This window comes from Mixophyes fleayi, chromosome 10 (assembly GCF_038048845.1).
Source record: "Mixophyes fleayi isolate aMixFle1 chromosome 10, aMixFle1.hap1, whole genome shotgun sequence".
Lineage (NCBI taxonomy): Eukaryota > Metazoa > Chordata > Amphibia > Anura > Limnodynastidae > Mixophyes > Mixophyes fleayi.
In genome coordinates, this window is record NC_134411.1 from 98,733,345 (window position 1) to 98,755,465 (window position 22,121).

Here is a 22,121-nt window from a genome sequence, read left to right on the forward strand (position 1 = left end):
AAAAAGTTGTGTAGAAAGGAAGTTGTTCCGTCAAGACATCTTGTATCATAAACTAATAAATATGTAGGGTTGGTTTGTTACTAGTGATTTCTGCTACACAACTAAAATCTTATATTCAACATCTCGTTTCATGTATATGTCGCCCAAGTCTGAGCGGGAACGAATCCCTTGTTTCAGAGACATTGAAAACATTGTGCCAGGTTTGTCCTTCCTGAACAGCGGCTATAAAATGAAGTACTGATTGAGGGCGCGCTGGTAAGGTGAAGTCATTATTCCAGGATGTACCACGGGTCACCATAGGGTGACATCCAGAATGACTCTGCTGTGAATCGTTCTGTGAAATCTGCTTAGTCGGGGAAATGAGGCGATCTTAGGATGCACAAGACTCTCGCTGCTCGGTGTATAGAGATTGTGAGCGGATGGAGAACGAGCCGCTCTGCATTGTAATGTAACCGGAGATACTTGTACTTGTGTCTCAGATAAAGCACATTAAGATTGACTTATTTTATATAGTTTCCTGTGGAAATCCAGACACACACATAGCTCTGACATAAGAGATAGAAATGTTGTGTAATAAGGAGTCTTGTGCTCCTCATGGACAGGTGTATTGGACAGTCATAGGGGTCCTTGATACGCTTCGGGGGGCACATAGGCAGCCTCTACCCTCCCAAAGGGCGGCACGTTACCCTTAGTCCTAATAAAAAGTAAAAAAAAAAAAATGTATTAATCAAAGACAGATTTACTAAACTGCGGGTTTGAAAAAGTGGAGATGTTGCCTATATCAACCAACCAGATTCTAACTGTCACTTTGTAGAATGTATTAAATAAATGAGAACTAGAATCTGATTGGTTGCTATAGGCAACAACCCCACTTTTTCAAACCCGCCGTTTAGTAAATAAGCCCCAGAGACACCTATCTGTAATAACCTATCAACGGGAATAATCTGCAAGTGTTACACGCTATAACTAACAAATCTACCAATAAAGCAGGAAGTAGCCACATTTGGCCCTAGGGCCGCCCGTTACTCATTGCTCATCAATCGATTTACAAATAGATAACAGAAGGTTCCAAACAGTTGTCCGCGCTGAACACATCATAAACATCGTTACATCACAAGTGAATCAGTCCAGAGAGTACTTTATACTGAAAGGTATTATAGTTACGGAATAGATAGGTATAAAATATAAGTTTGTCCAATTTGAAAAATTTCTCTCGTAGCGTTCACCAGTTGATTTTCAGATGCTCTTATACCCGAACACCAATCTGTCTTTTGTTTGGCATTATGATCTACTGCATCATAAACATTGTCCTCTGCTATCACCTGTTTTACACTAGGTGACTATACATTGTGTGTTCTGTAGGCTTACTGGCAGGAAATGTGAGATGCATAGGAAACATTGCCCCCCACAACCCTCCCCCAAAAATAAACTGCAAAAAAAACACCCAAAAATTTACCATCTCTCAGATGTCTTTAGTGTTTGTGCGCATAGGATAAGTCAGTTTCCTTTTTTTCTCTCCTCCTCTGTTCTTGATAAACCGCTTTATTCGTATTATACTGATTAAATTTCTTTTGCTGTGATCCAACACCTGATGGATTATTTATAAGTCCCCTATTCGGGTCCAGTCAGTGATTTTTATTCAGCATATAACAATATCTGTCTGTATCTTGACCTGTGATGGTTTGTACATATGCTGTTACACTACTACCTGTCATAAGTTTATCGCTCTCAATACCAGAGGGATGTTTTGGCAGGAGATGATTGTTGTCCACCTTTCATGTAAAAGTCAAGGATGCTCTTGAGTGAAAGCGGCTATTTCAATCTCCTGTGAACCGGGCCGTCTCGGCCTTTTCAGTACATGACAGATTAAATTTATATAATCATCTCATCTTACCTCTGATTTTCAGCATATTTTTTCCTCTATTCACTCTCCTCAAACGTTGTGCTCAGCGAGCAGGGACCGTACCGCAGGCTGGCTTTGAACTAAGCATCCTTGATCCCTACAGCAAGTAGACTGCACGCACAGGTGGCGGAGAAAATCTGCGTAAGTCATGGGCGCAGCATGCACGTTTTCTGTCCGTGCTATCCTCCGCTTTATCTGTGGTCCCCGTGCACACATTTATTAATGGATTAATGATTCCTTGGTCAAGGTCACCTTGTATTTTGTTTTTTGCACAATTCACAAAGGGGAGGCAGCCGTCTTGTTGGCTTCACTGAACCAATAATCAGGATACTGTAGCTGATCGATTCTCTGGGTCACAGTGACCTTATTGGCTCCTAATAAACTGAAGCTGTATATTCCCAAGTCTTGATTTAGTGCACAAAACGACCGTTGTCGCCGCCGCGGGCTATCGTTACGCTGTCATTGACGCTCTTGTGCCAGTGTTGAACATACTGATTATTTGTTTCTCAATGTTTAGTCAATTTGACCTCTCACAGTCCAAGGTAAGCCGATTTTATACAAAAAATGGTGTTTATAAGGCAAATGCGTTATTTAATTTTCACATAGGCTGTAAAAACTTAGCATTGCTTTAATTTTTTGGGATATATATGAATTTATGGTTTATTGTAGCTGTAACGTTTACAACGTTTGTTGAATAGAGCAGTAGATGGCAATTACCCTCAGAGAAGGCTCCTTACACTGTTAGAATGTGCAACGATTGATGAGAACTCTGTCTTCATCTTTATAGGGCTTCAGCTACATGTGCTGTTAGGACATAGGCCTCAGCTTGATGTTTCATTTGGGGTGACTTGAAATTCAGAACTTTGGCTAATGTTTGGGAGCATTAAGGGTTAAGGTAATTTTATGTTAGGATTATTTAAAATATATATATATTGTTTTCATTTTGACTCTGGAGATATTAGGAGCTCCCCTCCCAGACCCCCCCATAGCTCCCCTCACTGCCCCCCCCATAGCTCCCCTCCCTGACCCCCCCCCATAGCTCCTCTCCCTGACCCCCCCCATAGCTGACCCCCCTGACTCCCCAATAGCTCCCATCCCTGACCCGCCCTCATAGCTCCCCTCACTGACTCTCCCATAGCTCCCATCCCTGACCCGCCCTCATAGCTTCCCTCCCCCCGTAGTTGCCCCCCCATAGCTCGCCTCCCCCCTCATAGCTCTCTCCCTGCCATCCCCCCCCCCCTCATAGCTTCCCTCCCTGCTCCCCCCTCTCATGGCTGCTCTCCCTTGCCCCCTCATAGCTCCCTTCTCGGCTCCCCCCTCCATAGCTCCTCTCTCTGCCTCCCCCTCTCATAGCTCCCCTCCCTGACACCCCCACATAGCTCCCCTCCCTGCCTCCCTCCCCTCATAGATTCCCTCACTGCCATCCCCCCTCATAGCTCCTCTTCCTGCCATCCCCCCCATAGCTTCTAGCTGCTTCCACCTCTCATGGCTCCTCTCTCTGCCCCCCTCATAGCTCCCCTCTCGGCTCCCCCATCTCATGGCTCCTCTCCCTGCCCCCCTCATAGCTCCCCTCTCGGCTCCCCCCTCCATTGCTCCTCTCTCTGCCCCCTCCCCTCCATAGATCCTCTCTCTGCCTCCCCCCCTCATAGCTCCCCTCCCTATCTTCCCCCCTCTTAGCTTCCCTCCCCCCTCTTAGCTTCCCTCCCTGCTCCCCCCTCATAGCTCCCCTCCCATATCTATGACAGGCCGTTCTGCTCTGTTCCTGTGCTGCTCAGACAGGAAGTGAGGACATATGAAGACATTTCCTCTCTGAGCACGGCATTCTGGGGCACTCTGACTGACGCCCAGACTCAGACAGTAATCTGAGGGGACTGTGCTACAGTCAGATTAGCCTTTTGCATTTAAAAGGCTAATAACTTACTGGGCTGCAATAATCGCTGTGGAGGGACACAGGGGACCCGGGGGCCACATAGTGAGTTCCACTCACTCAGGGCAGGACTCGGAACCTTTGACCGATACATCACTTTAGCTGAAGAAACAATATGGGGCTCTTGGTTGTGTTATTAAATGCAAGTCTGCAAAGATGTGCAGTATTCCTGGACATGTCTACAAAGCGGAAAATAAAGCTGAGATATAGGTTATGTGTGTGTGTGTGTTTATATATATATATATATATATATATATATATATATATAATATATATGGCCTAGCTGTCAGTGTCTAGTGTAGAGTTTCATGTAACCTGGGTTTTGTAATCCATAAAAGAAACAGCCCAGAACTATGAAGTCAATTTATTACACAAAACTTTTAATGACAATGAAATTTCATCTGTAACCCCGTGAGGTCTAGTTCTCCGCTCTGACAACCTCAATCACTTCAAAAACTTGTTGGAGGAAATCCACAGTTCGTTATTCTAGCGAGAGTCAAAGCCACGTCAAATTAAAAGTCAGCTAATTTAGTATCAAGATGATATAGAAGGAACAAGCCGGGTATTCTTAAATCTTTGATCTTCCACATTCTGCATAAATTGTTCTGTTTTTCTGCCACTTTCAAAGGAAAAAGAGTTCTCTGCTTTGCGGCAAAAATGGAAGAATTACAAGAGAACCTCATAGAGCGTGGAAATGTTATTTAAGACGGTGATGGAAAGCGGGGCTTTAATTTTAATATGTTTAGAGAGGATGTCGGTAGGTGTACTGCCAAGGATGCTACAAGTAGCAGATCTGAGTATGCACACGCATGTAAATCAGGCCCTAGAGAGCAATTAGTGTAGGAGGTATGATAAATTCCTGTCTGGAGTTAATAATCGGCGATTGCAGAGGGAAAGGCTTAAACTGATTTACCAGCTAAGTGTGATATTCAAATTAACACGGATTTCTGATCCGCCGTTTAAATGTATTTATTTAGCAAAGTTTATTTTCTTGGGATGCAACAGAATGCTGATTCCTTTTACAAAGGATGTAACTGGACACGGAGCTGAATAGGATCCACGATTTGCATGTTAAAATTAAGCCGTTGGGCCTAGAAGCGAGAAGTACTAAATCGATGTGCGGGTAACCGAATCCTGAGTATTGTGCCTATCCCAAACCATGTTCCAAAAAAAATAAATGATGATTAAAAAACGTATTTCACTGAATCCTGGGACAAATCAGGATTAACATAGCTATATTTTAATATATATGAAAAGTTACTGGTCTGAAACGGTTTAAGAAGATCCCCAATCTCCAATCAGATTTTAGCTTCTGCCCCCAAATATTTGAATCATAATACCCCATGTCCCCGTCGAGACTTTAAGGAGCATGTCCAGGGCCCGATTAAGGGTTCCGGCCGCCCTAGGCTATTTATGCCGTAGCATCCCCCCCATCCTTCCCCCAACATAGGCTATTTCAGAAGTATCGCCCCCCCTCTCGCCACCTCACCTGCCCCCTTCAGCCTGCTCATCTTCCCCCTTCAGCCACCTCACCTGATCCCTTAAGCTACCTCACCTGCCCATCTGCTGCCCCACCCGCTGAGACATTAGAACGGACTTACCTGCTGTGGAGTCCTCTCTTCAGCGCTGTGTATGACAGGCAGTCTGGCAGCGATTGCTGCTAGCTGCCTGTCAGTGTGGCCACGGGCGCTTCTTACTCTGGTCATGTGAGATGTGGAAGACCTGATCTCTCGTGACCAGAGTAAGAAGAGCCTGCGTTCGCTGCCAGACTGCCTGTCATATGATAGTGACAGCCGGGACCGCTCCTTTAGACCAGGGGCGGTCCCGATGACTCCGGCTGCCACATTTAGACAAAAACAAAAACATCTCGGTGACGCGGCGCCCCCCAGGCTCCAGCGCCCCAGGCTGCAGCCTGGTCAGCCTATTGGCTGATCAGGCCCTGTACATGTCTCTAAGAGAGGTCCCTTTTGCCATTTTTTGGGGATCGGATACATTTACCCCCTAGAGCAGTGGTTCCCAAACGGTGCGCCTAGGCTCCTTGGGGTGCCTCAGCGATCTCACAGGGGTGCCTCGGCCAGGGTCAGTGGTAAGCAAGGCGGGAGACTACCTGGTAATTATTTTGGCTTGGGGGTGCCATGAAAAAATTATGGAAACCCTAAGGGTGCATTGAACTGAAAAAGTTTGAGATGTCTTAGCCAAAAGGCCGGGAAGCAAACATATTATCTGTTGTGCTGGTAGCAGTCCGGTCCCAATTGATTGGACCCGTCTCGGTCAGCTGAGAACCGTCGCGGTCAGCCCTGCTCACGTTCTTCAGACTTGGGGTGCGGGTGAAAAGAGGGGGTGCTTGTGCTAGAAAGCACAGAGTAGAGGGCCTATCTGTCAAATAACGGGGGTGCTTGGTTTTGGGACTTGTGCCGCTCAACTAAATGGCGAGAGGCGAGATAGGACAGAAATTCTCTTTTAAAGGGCCTTTAGGTTCAGGTCACAGAAATCAGAGCTGCTGGAATGTCGCAAAACAATAACTTATCGGAAACCGTCTCTACGGGTACTTTTGATTACATTATTTATTGTCATCAAAGCATGTTTAATAATCATTAAGAACGTACGTTAAACACTTAACATTGTTTGAACACTTATGGGCAGCACAGTGGCTCAGTGGTTAGCACTTCTGCCTCACAGCACTGGGGTCATGAGTTCAATTCCTGACCATGGCCTTATCTGTGTGGAGTTTGTATGTTCTCCCCGTGTTTGCGTGGGTTTCCTCCGGGTGCTCCGGTTTCCCCTCACACTCCAAAAACATACTAGTAGGTGAATTGGCTGCTATCTAAATTGACCTTAGTATTTCTCTGTCTGTGAGGCAGAGACTGATGTGAGTGAGTTCTCTGTACAGCGCTGCGGAATTAGTGGCGCTATATAAATAACTGATGATGATGATTGATGTCCTTGTGTAAAGCTGGGTACACACTACACTGTTTTCATCCAATAATCGGCTCAAACAGCCGACATACGACCGCTCGTTCAAAAGTCGGGTCAGTGTGTGCAGTGACACGATGGTCGAAAGTCTGCCCAAATGGACGATTGTCGCCTCATTTGGTTGGTCGTACCGTTTAATATTTTCGGTCCAATCTCGTTTCCGCTGTGCAGTGTGTATAAACTTCCGGCCGATCCACAACAGTGAGTACCAAATTACAGTCATTGCTCACGACAACATGGCTGTAAAAAGTCGCTAAAGGAACGTCCGCTCTTCCCTTTATCGTCCTAAGCAAGGCTAGTGTGTATGCAGTCCATGGACCGAGCGATCGGAACATCGATCGCATGTAAAATCGCTCGGCATAAAAAGTTGGTCGAAATTTCTGTAGTGTGTACCCAGCTTTAGCGGCTGAGAGCTTCTGCCGCCACCAGACTTTCTGGTAACAGTAGCTCTGACCGCCGCTATTTAGCGTCACTCAATGCAATAGGTTACATTATCCCGTATTTATAATATGCCTTGCGTTACAGATTATAATACACAAGTGCTCCAGAAATGATGACAGGCAGAACTTAATGCTTATATCATTACCATCCTCCCACGATTACTCTTACCGGTGACTTATTATATATCATACGTATAACTGCTTGTGCTACCGTTTCATGGGGTCACGAGCCACCAGTCGTATTTTGCGGACCTGCTGACAGACTCTATAATTTCCTTTTACTTCCTCATTATCAAACTGTCCAAAACCAAAATATCTTTTAAAATCACATTTTAGGCACCAACAAACCAATTATGTTTTGAATCCCTTCTGCTGACAAGAGATACATATCACACAGATTGCACGGAGGGAAGTGTGAATTATTTGACATTCAACTAGTCCGGCGACCTCTTCCCACATTACCGCGCGGATTGTAATAGCTGCGATGACCACACCGCTCCGATCGTCAATCTCTGCACAGGATCCGTTATTATCCGTTATTATTGGATGTTGTTATGGGGAGAAATGGTCTTATATTCCTATATCCATTCCTTACACTTGCAATAAAGGCATTTTAACCCTATTTAATTGGTACAAAACCTGCCTTATAAATGTCTTCTGTGTCTTGAGAGAATAGTTCATCGTGGTAATTATTTTAAATAGACATAGCGAAATATAATTAACTTTCTGCAAAGGATACGGGTTTTATTGATCTTCTTGGATTAGACGGTGGTAAATGTTTGTCTAGGGGATGATTTTGAGATCATGAAAAACAAGATTTATGAGGTAGTTTTATCAAACCTTGTAAAAAGGAAATTGAAGGTGTTGCCCATAGCAACCATTCAGAGTCTAACTATCATGTTCTAGAATGTGGTATTTAAATGATAGCTCGAATCTGATTGGTTGCTACGGACAACACCTCCACTTGTGCTTATTTCAAGGTTTGCTAAATTATCCCTTCCGTGTTTTTATTTCTATTATTGTTATTTGGGCACAATCCTGGTGCCTGGGTAATATTTTCCTTTTCTTCTGCAGTGGTGCGTCAGGTTCTACACTTATTAATGCAATAACATCTGGCAGCAGTGGCGGAACGATCATTTGTGTGCAGGTGCGGTGCACGGGGTCTGTGGAGATTATGGGGCCCGCTGCACAGGGAACTAGCGTGCACGGGGGCCTCGGTTCCCTCCTCCTCTGCTGGGACCCACAGCTTGCTAGTTCCGCCTCTGTCTGGCAGCCTCGTGTTTTATTGGGGCGCCTGATTGTGTTGCTTCTTATTCCGTTAACATTTTGCTTTCCTCTCGAAATATGGAAGTTGGGGAATCGGGACAGTGAGGGGTCGTCGAGAAGCACTTCCGAAAAGTAAACATGACCTCGTGCCCCAGGGACCTTTCTTTGTGCCTCTGAAGCGCTAGGCCACCCGTCCTTCCTCCATTAAAATCCATCTAGGTACCGGTGACACACCTCCCAATAATACGGGCAGTCAGACATAAGTCCACAGTGACATTCAACATTTAATAGAGGTTTTCTGGTATTTACAAACATAATTGCCAAACTCCTCCTTGAGACAAATCATTGCTTTTTAGTTTATTGACCACCGTTGGACCCCCCTGTTCAGTAAATAAATTCGTCAGCATTGTCTTTCTCCTTTTGCTTGTTTGGACGCTTATATTTTATACGAGTGCGGTGAACGGCTTTGTGACTGATCGGCATTCACAGCCTTGAATTTTCATACTTAATATTCATGTGTCTTGGCGAGAGAGATCTACGTTTTAGGAAGCGAATGTCGTGTGGCGTCTCTGTGGGGTTCTAATAATAACTCTGTTTGTTGTTTTATCTCTTTATATTTTATTGCTTTACTCTCTTCATGCGTAGATGTGAATAGGCCGCTGATTTGGTAACGCTGTGTGTGAAGGGTCGCCGGCTTTCATTATAGAGACATTGCAAGGACGTTGTGATGCGATCAGGAGACGGAATTTCTATTACACTCTCTCCCATTCGCTGCGTGTTTGGGATCTCAGTGATTTATTATATATAATGGAAACCCAATTATCTTTTCTAATGAATGTGAGCAGGAAGATGAATAATGGAACTCACGGGGGTTGTCTACCTTTTAATATACTGTTCTCTTCTCAAATTAAGCCACTTCATAATACATTCGTGTAGAAAAGGCCCTTTCTGCTTACAGCAGCTACAAGCAGTTCACCTCCTCTGACTATGTTGGGCTTTCAGCTATGGCTGTGTGTCAGGAGCAGGGGGCCTAGTATTTGCTGTGGAGTGGGGGGTAGTGTTTGCAGTTGTCTTCGATCCAAGGACCATTTTCAACAGAGATGTATTTGGACAGGACTTTGGGTAGAGGTTGGTGGACTGAAATTGCAAAATAAATAACTATTAATGGTAAGTAAACCTAACGGATAAGCAGGTTTAAGTTTTTCGGTCTTGCACGGTGCACAGTCCTCAGAGGTATCACCAGACATCTTTTAACTAGAAGAGGACGCTGCCCACTAAATTAATCCAATAATTGCGTACATGCATTCTGCAGTCTGGTACCGGATCATTGAGCAGTTTGGCTATGAGTACAGATGGGCAGATTGTACTGATTTGGTTTGGTGCATGCCCAGTTATGAAGCAGCATTGCAGTGAGCTTTTATGGCAGTAGCTACGTGATTGTGTATCATGATCGTACAACAGATGTCCCGTTTGGCCAACAATCGAAAAACTGATAGACCAAAGCACTTTGGGCCTGAAGCAAGTTGGGCATAATATATGCAAAGGGGGCATCTCAAGATAAGGCAGGTTGGCATTAGTAGTGTGTGCATCCGCTTTACGGCTGGTATATATATATATATTCCTTTATGTCCATGTTTAATGATCATCATCCACTATAAGCACTTTCCCTTAACTGTCTGCGAATAATAAGGCTTTCACAGGCGGATATGTGTCTGGGCAAGGGGGCTTCTCCCTCCCTCTCAACATTTGCACCTTGTCCCCTTGAGGGGTTAATGCCTCAGTGATGTTATTAACCCTTTGAATTGACAGGTGGCTTAGAATATTGGTCCAGTCCACGACTCGCCTGCAGTGTGTGTAGGTGACGGCTGCATTTAACCTGTGTTTGAGTAAGTGATTTGGAAAGCCTCGGAGAAGCCTCTATAATCCGTTCGATCGCCAGCTACACAATGCTTAGCGCAGGGGAGAATTGCAGCCATGCTAGGCACGTTCTATACCTTGTTGAATTTGTTCCAGGCTTTTTTCCCGACGTCTAATTTGACTGTCAACCTGGGCACGAAGTCAAGTTTACTTTTAAGCTGTCGGATGTTTGTTGCTAGGAAGCCGGGCTGCAATTTGAGCAGAAATTAAAAAGGCAATTAAAATATTAATGGAAAGGCTTTAATTCTTACAGAACTAATGAAGCGGGGCATTTTTTATCAAGCGAGCTTGTACACCAAGGAATATTAATAGACTGCTTGCAGTGAGCAGATCTTTCTAGTTCACACTGAATTCTTTACTTACTCCGTACCAGCATTACATCTGTGTCTCATCTTATGGCTATTGGCATTCCGGTCATAGGTGATGTATAGATAAACCCCCTGGCTAACCGATTCATGTTGGGTGCAGGACTTCCACCAGTCAGCCCCCGTTACCCCCCTGGTGATTTAGTAACTGTCATACAGTGTTGTGTTGTCTTGACATCTGACGTACGCGAATACGGATTGGACTATAGTTGCCACTGTTATCTCAGCGACAATAATACTGCAAAGGATTTAGAGGGGCCTACTGGTTTTGGGACATCTATTTGCAGTCACTTGCAGCTTATATTAAATACATTAATTAATCTTGTTGGCTTCCCTATGTGCTTTATAGCCATGCATTTATATAATCAGCTAGAGCTGTTTATTTCTGTTTCCCATGCATCTAGTACGTGGATACAATGTGTATCCAAAGCACATAGGTGAGCTCTATCCGTATTCTATCCAATGGGTGCAAATATAAATTGCGGAGCTTGGATTATAAAAAAGTCTTTGGTGAAAAACACAGAAAGCAGGAAGATAAACCAAGGTATTTAGGAAAAGTTGCAGAAGAGGGATGTACAAACCTTTAATTCAAAGTTGCCTGAAGGTGTAAAGCATACATGCGTTGGTTATTCTGTGCAGTGATTGATATTCTGCATATATTAGGGCAGCACAGTGGCCTAGTGGTTAGCACTTCTGTCTCACAGCCCTGGGGTCATGAGTTCAATTCCCGACCATGGCCTTATCTGTGTGGAGTTTGTATGTTCTCCCCGTGTTTGCGTGGGTTTCCACCGGGTGCTCCGGTTTCCTCCCACACTCCCAAAAAAAACACAAACATACTAGTAGGTTAATTGGCTGCTATCAAAATTGACCCTAGTCTCTCTCTCTCTGTCTGTGTGTGTGTTAGGGAATTTACACTGTAAGCCCTAATGGAGCAGGGACTGATGTGAATGGGTTCTCTGTACAGCGCTGCGGAATCAGTGGCGCTATATAAATAGATGGTGATGATGATATATTCCTGCCTTCACCCATGAAGCATAAGATCAGCCTTTGGTTGCCTGATGACTGCAGCGGTCTTACTCGGTCAATCTGTCTAAATAGATAGCCTTTATTTGAGTTAATCACGGCCTGGAGGGTGTGTTCACAGTGACCGGTTCTGATCGTCAGAAGCTGGTGATAGTCCCATAGATCTGGGGTGTAATGAGAAGAGTCTGGTTAGACATAAGCTTCTGTGTATAAGAGACTTTGCAGATCTTAACAACGGCTCTGTCACACTGACTTAGACAGTTACGAGTCCTTTGATGTCCTGAAATGTTCTGTAGAAAATGCAGGAAGAATCATCAATGGGATTAATAGGTTTATTATGCTGCAGTAGATAAAAATGATCTATTCTCATCTCATTTTTACTTATTTTACTTCTTTTTTTTATTCCTATTGTAGGCTCGGTATATGAACCCCTAAAAAGCACCGACCTCCCCCGACAGGGCAGCGAGAGCCTGCGGGACAAGTTGGAGCGTTACTACAGAATTGGTGAGTGTGACGTTCATCGTGATGGTTATTTTGTTGCGCTGGTTTTGTATCCTACAAATGTTGTATATTATGCCGAGAGAGAGAGACCGGTTGGCTTTCCTCACAGAATATGTATTTGTTAATAACTAGCATAGCCACAGCTGAACATGAAATAAACAATGTTCCTGAAGTAAAAGTAGCATTGTCATCCGTCACGGGAGTTCCATGTCTAAGCTTCCTGTATAAAATGATATTTCATTTACTATGTATAAGAGATTCTACAGGCAGGCCAGTAGTAGTCATTTACCAGCGTTACTCTTCCAGATGCTTCCACTTACGCTGGTGTCTGAGAACACCGTTCTCCACCGTCTCCAACGAGCCGGCCGCGACGGCAGCTGCTCGCAGCCTGTTCCAGCGCCAGCTGTCGTCTGCTCTCTCGCTAGAAGTGGGCGTTTGTGATGGCAGCGAGCTGTGCCGTGAATAGGTCAATATTTATTTACCCAGTTAGGGATGTACAAATTTAGGAATTGGGATCCAGAAAAGAGGGTCTCTAATTGAGATCTATCGGAAATACCCCCAAAGTTTATCCATGCTCAATTGATTGTATGTACAGAAATAAATTGTTTAAATACCTATAGCATCAGGTTCCATCCCCTCCTGCTCCTGCGGGATATATCAAGATAGAACACACACTGAGAGCTCAAACAAAGCAATATACAATGTAAGAATACTACGCAGGCGCTAACGGTCTCTGACAAAGGCGGATTATTCGTCAGTATGGTGTAAGGGCTTCTCTTCCGCACTTTACCAAGCTTCGTGTTTGCTGACTTGTCACTCTCTGCGTTTATCCCTACCCTGTTCAGTACTTTGGACAGTTTCATTATGTCAAAGAGAGGAAAGCTAGAAGTTTGTTTACAGAATAGATGCACTGAGATTCCCTGGGTATATTGAGATCAGAATTTGTTTTATGAACATCAATATTGATTAAAATATAATTTTTATTGAATTCTACACCATATCTACCCAATAGAGGACAAACTTTATAATCGGTAATAGCAAGACCCTTGAATAGTGGGGAGATGTAAGACAGCGTCTGCTATATCATCCATAAGTATATTATAGGAATTGGTTGAGGAATCAAGTTACATGTCACCTTCCTATGTCTGAGACTATACCTTGGAATAATTCAGGGAAGGACAATATCATTTGATTTATTTTTCAACAATGCATTATAGCTTCTAGCTCCATCTAGTACATGTCCATATATTGCTATTCAGAAGTTTACTAGCGGTGCATCCAGTGATTTTATTATATATAAATATTTTTTTTTTGTTTCACATTGTTTAATCACCAGAACTCGTATATTTTGCTAATTTTAATTAACATTTTAATAGAATTCAATAAAAGTTATATTTTAATCAATATTGATGTTCATAAAACTAATTTTGATCTCAATATACCCAGGGAATCTTAGTGCACCTATTCTGTAAACAAGCGTCTCGCTTTCCTCCTTTTGACTTATGTATACGTAAGTTTCTGGTTGCACCCCTCATGTGATATATCAGAGGCATCTAAGGACAATATATGAATGAGGGTATTCCCTATAATCAGTGCGATAGAACTCATTTCTCTTTCACAGTTTCATTATGCTCAGATCTTTCGTACACTGTGATTGTTTACAGTTCCCTATTATAGCTAAACTGAGCTTCACATCTGAACCGCTGACAACTTGTATTCATAAGTCTACACAATGGGGCAAAAGTATCATAAAACAGTCCGTGCTTGTATAGGAACATAGTATAACTCCCAGGGAATAGATGTTTCCCTCCTCTCTGTGATATCCTTGTCTTTAAGAGACGGCGATAGGTTTGTTAATTGCAGCTTGTGCAGCTCTAGATCACAGTAAAGAAATTTAGTCTAAGTAAATAATTGGAGCACCCCACGTCCTCCCGAATATTCCTCTTCCTTACATGATGATGATTGGACGGGCCACACAGCTCTGACCTGAAAATGAATTTGCATTCAAATAAAGCTGGATTAGGTTATTTAAGGCTTAGCTGTGCAGCAGTTGTTATATTACACTATGGTCCATACCTTAGTGCTCAGCAATGTGTAACGTGTTTGCATTGTGGCTTTAGTCTCCTTGTAGTGCAATGAGCAGAGGTGCATGGTACCATATAGATGTGAGCAACCCTCCCTTACCACCAAAATGATGACCTGACCTCTGGTCAGTACAACATGTGATCTTATTACTTCTAAAGTTAACTCTTCTGTTATAATCTGCTTTTAGTTTTTTCGACCAAATTTGGTTCCACGGCAGCATGTGTGGCTACCAGACAACCATCGACGATCTGATAATGTTTTTTCAATGGGTCAAGCTTGAAAACCTGGCCACTTAGCAAGTGATGACTACGTGTATTTAGGCTGACCAAAGTGTATGGGGTTAATTGCTATTTGGGTGTTTGGACCAATAGTTTAATCACCAGATCGTCTAGCGTGTTTGTCGTGTGTGGCTAAAACCCCCCACAGTTACAGTCTTTGGGTGATCAGGCCAATAATCGATCATAGTTCTTACGTTTGCTCATTTAATATTAAAGAGTTCTTTCTGTTGAGGTTTTCAGATGCACCTGGTCGCTGGTCTCTTTATATATCCTACTGGCTTCTGGTTTTGTATATCGTTTGTACAACCCTGTTAGAGGTGGTGATACCTATAATAAGCCATTCAATGGAGATGAGATATTCCCGTTGGCGCCAACAAGTTCCACCTATTTGTTAAAAAGTGTTATCAGGTCATCAGTAGAATGATCCCTACCACATCCGTACGCTTGTTGGCGCGAGGTGCTGTATTGCAGCGCAGTTCAGTTGGCCCAGAGGACGACGGGGATATAACGTTCAAATGCAACCTACGGGATTCAGTGAGACGTCACCCATCATAGACTGAATCTACGGAATTACTACAGCATGTGGATATATTCACACTTTCTCTTGTTACTCTGTGAGCAGTCAGCAGAGTTTACACTAAACAGATTTACAGGAGGAATCACTTGTCTTTAAAAGGGGCATTATCCTAAAACATTTCTGGGTTTTTATTTAAAATCTATAGTACTGACCATTGTTGATATTTCAAATAAGACTTCTGCGCCTAAGTTCCTCCTTCAAAATATACTTTGAGATAAAACCAATCATCTGCTCACTCTATGGCTTAAGGCTCTATGTGCTGATAGAAAATATTCTCTGATATTTTATTGTTAAAAGTAACATTTAAATAAACCTTAAATATAAAAGGGTGCAGGTTTAAACACGTTGGTTCTATGAACTCCTCGTTCTTTCCGCACCAGTGAGAGGAGCCAAACATAACTACTCTGTGCTTTTATTAATGTTTAGATGACGTTTTGATTGACTCCCATGTCGACTTAGCCTCCATCCCCTTCCCCCATTTCAAACTTTCCTAGAACAATATGTACAGTGCTGAAATACTATGTGCTGCGGTCACCATTCTAGTGGTCTGATTTGCTAAATGTTGTTCTACTTCTGCACAGTTCTTCTCCGTCTGTAACCGATTTTGAAGAATGAATGCAACAAGTGCACTCATCTTAGTAGAATAAAAAGAGGCTGAAAACATTTACATTTAGTCCTGTGCCGTAATTTCCAAAAAAGGCAGCTCTCTCCTGATTGAGCTGCGGCGTTTAACGGGTAAACAGCGCTTCGTGTGCGGTTTACCAACCTGTCTCCTTGCAGTAATCAGTGTACATTGTGTGGCTGAGTGTCTCGGGGTTGGTCTGTTAGCTCATTTTGACAACTCATTATCGAAAATTATAAACTGCAATTAAGAACTAATTTGAAGAATGTTCAATCTATTCACACTTTCGAAGGCTGGCCGGCAATTAAATCTATAATTGCTGGTTTATATAATTGTGTTTAAGGGCAAAATATCATGTATTCTTGTTCTGTTCTGGCACCCACAAGGTCTCCGAAATGATGGAAAATAATGTCATACCCTTGTATTGAAGGAGCGATGTTCCTTAGAGTTACAGCTGTGATAAATTCCCGTCTGAAGATTTTCATTCCTTCATTGAACTCGTGAGATCTGCATTTGTGCTTTACCCTGGATTATCTGGAAGGCTGCAGAGATTCCTGGGGGTAAATTGATCAAGCTGCGGGTTTGAAAAAATGAAGATGTTGCCTATAGCAACCAATCAGATTCTAGTTATCATTTATTTAGTACATTCCACAAAATGACAGCTAGAATCTGATTGGTTGCTATAGGCAACATCCCCACTTTTCCAAACCCACAGCTTGATAAGTTTACCCCCTGGATTCCGAGAAGAGCAGACACCCTCCCGGTGGAGGCGGGGCTTAATGACGCGATCATCTTGCCACGCCCCCTGGCGCTGGCACACTAAAACGTGTTTTAGGAAATGCCTTTTGTTTTTTATTTGGCACATATACACAAACCTATCTAAAGATGAGTTACTCTTTCAAAGCTGTTCCACAAAATATTTTCCTTGTTCCGCATCGTCCTTCAAAATTTTACACGTTACGCTCTCGAAATCTGTTCCCAGTTCATCCAGACCACACAGCGGGATGGGATAAATGAACTGTTTTGTTCCCAGCCCTATTAATAGACTGTAAAATCTGCTAAAGTCACATTTACAAATAAAGTGCTAAATGGCAGGAGCGAAACGCAAATATTCTACCGCTGCGTCTTCACAGCTGTGCGAAACTTGTACCACTGCAAATGCTTCATTTGTAGCCAACGCTGGCTGCAGTTACAGCGATACCGCTGGCGGTAACAAATAACAGCAGTCCTGCTGATCACTTGGGACTTCTACAAACTAGCAGGGTGTCTGGATAAAAGCCAATCAAATTCTGCCCGATCGTTTTCGGCATGCTTCAAATTCATTTGGCAGATAAAAACTGTCTACCCGTGTGTGTGAATATCTGCCTCCTTAATTCCCTGTTCATTGAAAATATTAACCATAATCTAGATAAATGTGTATAAATCTACGGACGGCAGCAGTACAGTCATTTAAAGAGAGTTTGTTTTTCGTTAGAAACTGAGGGCTACAGAATCCTGGCCAAAGATAACATTAAGAACCCCTCTGGGTCTAAATAAAATTGTCGAAGGCCTAAAGCTACCCTTTTTACGGAATTTGAATACCTGACAATCATCTCTGTTATATACACACAGTGCGGCTTTTCAATCTATACGCAGTTTATAATGTGGTGTCAGAAATATATTGAATAGGTACGTGTCTCATTGTCCTTATGAATGAAGGAAAACGCTGCAGCGTGTAAGAATATTAAGATTATCATTGTTTCTGCTCTGTAAAAGGATTTCATATATCCAAAGGTGTTAAACAATCTGGCGTTGAAATGTAGGTTATTAATATCTAAAATGTATTAAAATGTCAGTAGTAGAGGAATTGTCTCCCAAATCTCTCCGATTTGTCTTCCCTCTTGCAGGTTTAGTCCATGACTTTGCCTTAAAAATAAATCTGTCAGGAAACTGATGTTTTTAAATCAACCTTTTCAGCTTGAAGAGTGTAAAAGAAGGCTTGAAGGATGGGCGCTTCAGGAATAATTACATTCATAGAGCACATTAATTTGTTAATCAGTGAGACCTAATGGAATGCACTGTGATTGTATCATAATTATGTTGTCATTACCGTGATTAACATTTATATTTATCTAATGCTTCAAAGCCTGTTCACTTTTGACACATCGTGGCTGCTACTTACCAGTGTGACATTTTATTTACCTATGTTTTCATTTGAGAATATTAAATAGCTTAAGTTAAACTTTTTCTTTCTCATTTTTTTTTTTTTTTTTTAGTTTATAGTTTTGTGGGCGTCAAAAACTTAAACCATAAAGGTTTTGATGCCGTAAGTGATTTAAATAAGGTTTTGGTCTATATTATGAAGGGGTTGTATTTTAAAATGTCAATTGGTTGGACGAAATGACAGCAACCTCCGTTTTACATGTATAAAGTAGTTCTTTTAATATGAACATATTATGAAGGAAGGAAATGAATACTTTTCCCAGTCACTGGATTATCATAAAATTTAGTATGCACTAAACTGGTGCTGTTCAATGCAGATAAGTGGGGGTAGAATTAGTAAACTTCTAGAAAGGAGAAGTGGAGGTGTTGCCCATAGCAACCAATCAGATTCCAGCTATCATTTATGTAGTACGTTCTAGGAAATGATAGGTAGAATCTGATTGGTTGCTATGGTTAATACCTCCACTTTTCCTTCCAGCTATGTGTGATTCTAAAAACCTTCTTTTGACATCATAACACTGTGAAAAGTGTTTATCGTCACTATTTCCTAGTGACATCTGATATTGTCTCTACCCACAAAATGGCTGCCCCCTCTTTATGCCTTGCCAAGGGCCTGGGTGACGCCATTGACTTTTAGGGTATGAATAGACAGCGTTTCAACACTTTCAGCCCACAAAATCTTTTTATTGTGATGTCAGTGAGTCCTATTGATATAATATACAGCGAACATTCCCGTGACTGTTCTGTCCACAACATGGCCGCCTACACCGCGGGGGATCTTTCACTAGAGCACGAATGGTAAAAGGTATTTCAGATTTTATCGTCATCCGTTTACCAAAACCTATTCAAAGAAAATGTTTAATTCCCCTCAGACTATTTCTGTAGCATCGGTGGGGGCTGAACCATGGTGTTTGTGTCGGATACATTCATTTCTCCCAGCAATTTCCCACAGAAAGGCCAGCTGGACGGAGCACATTTTGCTCACCAAGCGCTGATTCACTGTTGGTTTGTTTCCTGCTACTTCTGCATTTTAATTCCAAAATTTGTTTTGCCGGCAGTTTTATTTTACATCTGCTGGAAGTTTTTACGTTTAGATGATAATGTAAATGTAAGGAGTTTGGAGTTGTGATAATTTGTTCTCATCCGCACTTCTCTTCTCATGTCTGCACGTTGCAGTCAGCGCACGCTGCCATGTCGCAGATGTATGCCCTGCCCGTGCCAATGTACCACAGATCAGGCCCGTGTACCACACGCGGTACACAAACATTCTCATGCATGTTAGTTATTTACATTTCGCTAAGAGACTGTCCCTGCACTGTCCCGACGGGTCCGGCGCTGCCGCAGGCAGAGAGCGCCGCACTCCGTCCGAGGACCGGACATACTGGGAGATACCAAGTCCCCCGCTGAGGCGGAGGGGGGGACTTGGATCTCATAGAGCCCTAGGAAGGATTCCGAATGGGCATTGATACAGGAGCACAACGCAGTGCGGCAGTCTGAGCTGATAGAGGCTTCCTCTGGGCGTCTGAACCATCAGACAGTGGGGAGTGAGTGAGAGATTCCCCCGGCTGTCAGTGGTACGCTCCGGAGCGGGGGATATTCGGACTTGAGAGGCACCGCAGAGAGTTCTGCTGCTGCTGGCTGCTCCTCACAATTCCTCCTTGTGTCAGCTCAGTACCCCATAGGGGATATATATATTAAAAAAAAAAAAAAAAAAAACAGTGCTGGGAGAGTTAAGTAGTGCCCCCCCCCCCCCCCCCCCCTGCTGATTGGTACACTCCTAAGGCGGGAAAATCCAGCTACAGTTACCTCAGAGGATCCTGACTGATATAATGGAGAATCATCTGCTGCTGCTTCACTTCATTGTCAGCAGCACTAAGTACCCCAGTTGCTTATGATGTAAGTCAGCAGAGTTTTATAAATATATATATATATATATATAAATAGATATATATATATATATATATATATATATATATATATATATATATATATATATATATAGATATATAGATATAGATATATATATATATATATATTATATATATATATATATATATATATATATATATATATATATATATATGTGTGTTTACAAAAGGCATATAGGGTTATAAATAGACTCTATCTGCACTTAGGTGAATTTATACAATATCTTCCACTGTTACATTATTCATAACAAAATGATCACTTACAGCGCTGAAAGGGTCACACATACAGGAATGCCAGCATCAAACAGAAAGCTGTAACATAAAATGAAATAGACATAGGGCAGTACAGTCCCAACAGTTGAATGGGGTATCCACAATATTAAGGCAGATAGACCCGCTTCCAGGTGTGTTCCAGATAGTCAAATAAAGGATAACCACGTGAAGGGGCCCCCTTGGTTGTATGCTCACAAGCTAATTTCTTTGAATACAGCACATCAATCAAAGCTCGATAGGAATGTTGGCCGCTGACTTCACCGCATGCTCCAACAATAAAACATGTGCAAAAAAATAAAATCATAGCATAATACCATTTATTTAAATGACAGTAAAATGTCTAAAAAAATCCACAGAGCTGGTCTGCTTCTAGGAGCGTACCTCAAGGCAGAATAAATACAGCATGTACATTGTAACAGGGAAAATACCCCAAAGTCCAAACGACTTGTAGCTGCTGCCGCTGCCCTCTGGGCGTCCCAGCAATCGTTTCCCTGTTAGCCAACGCGTTTCGAATCACGGAGATTCTTTTTCAAGGTTACATTATTATTACCACAGATATTTATATTACTGTTTTGAGGCTATTAGCCAGAGTCAGAACTAGTAATTACTTTACTGTATTTTTTTCTGTGAAAGTTGCCTAATCTGTATTTCTTAAAAAAAAATAAAAAAATATAATGTCTGATAAGAACAAGAATCTTGTACAGAGTTTTATAGCTGTTCACAATACCTGTCAGATTATCTGTGGGGTACAGAGACCGGGGGGCTGTTAGTGCTCAGTGTGACCCTGTCCTCAGCAGTAAGTGCCCACTGGGGAATAACTAGTTACTGAGGCTCCTTGCGGTAATAAAGAGAAGACTGTTTTATATATTTATATATATATATATATATATATATATATATATATATATATATATATATATATACCTACAGTTTAGAGTTTTATTATAGAAGGATCTAAAGTTAACGGAGACAGTATTTTACATGAGTGTTCAGTCAATGATTATGAGACACAAGTTAACCCGTGCATGATACTCATGCATTCTAGTCAAATCAAGCTACTTAAGGTGTTAAAAAGGTTCTTGTCATGCATTTGGGGCTAGGCCAGGCCTCCTCAGGGGAAGAGCGTTACTTCCCGATGTAAGCGCCCTTTTTTAACGTGGTTTTGTCCACATGTCACCACCTCATCATTCTTCTCCATCACCTCATCCTTCATCTTCATCGCCACATCCTTAATCTCCATCGTCTTACTGTTCTAAAACCTCTCGATACACAACGTTTCTGCTAAACACCTTATCGCTGTGCTCAATCAGTCTTCCTTGAAGGGCAGTATTCATAACCTGCACTTTCACATCACTGCTTCTCAGTACTCGTGAAAATGCGACATACAATTGTCCATGACCAATCACAGGCTCTGGTAAATAAATACCCACACGGTCAAGAGTTTGAGCCCTCAACTGGTAAATTTAGCCTTTACTACCCCTCCCACGGGGAGAAGGGGGGATGATGGAAGTTAACTGACTTCACTATTATAATTTTTTTGTCAAATAATGTCAGTATACCAAATTTCAGGTCAATTGGATGAGCCCTTTCTGAGAAAATAGTTTTTTCCACACACACACACACACTAACACACGCCGCTAGGCTTATATATATTAGATTAGATAATGTTATTATTCAGAGTTTAATTTCCATACTGTTTTGAGGCATTAGCTGGGGTCAAAACTAAGGAGGTTATACTATTATCTCTCTGCTGTGATTGTTTATGGCCTGTCTGTTTATTTTTAAATAATAACATATAAAATCTGAGGAGGAGCATGTAATTTTCATATAGGACTGCTCCC

At 42.3% G+C, this 22,121-nt stretch overlaps 1 protein-coding gene across 1 annotated transcript in view; it reads left to right on the forward strand.

Annotated features, from left to right (window-relative positions):
• Positions 1-22,121, forward strand: part of PHKB (phosphorylase kinase regulatory subunit beta) — a 154,600-nt gene that overhangs the window by 14,910 nt on the left and 117,569 nt on the right. The window contains 1 exon segment of the mRNA XM_075189251.1: positions 12,229-12,318. Coding sequence (XP_075045352.1) covers positions 12,229-12,318 — 90 coding nt within the window.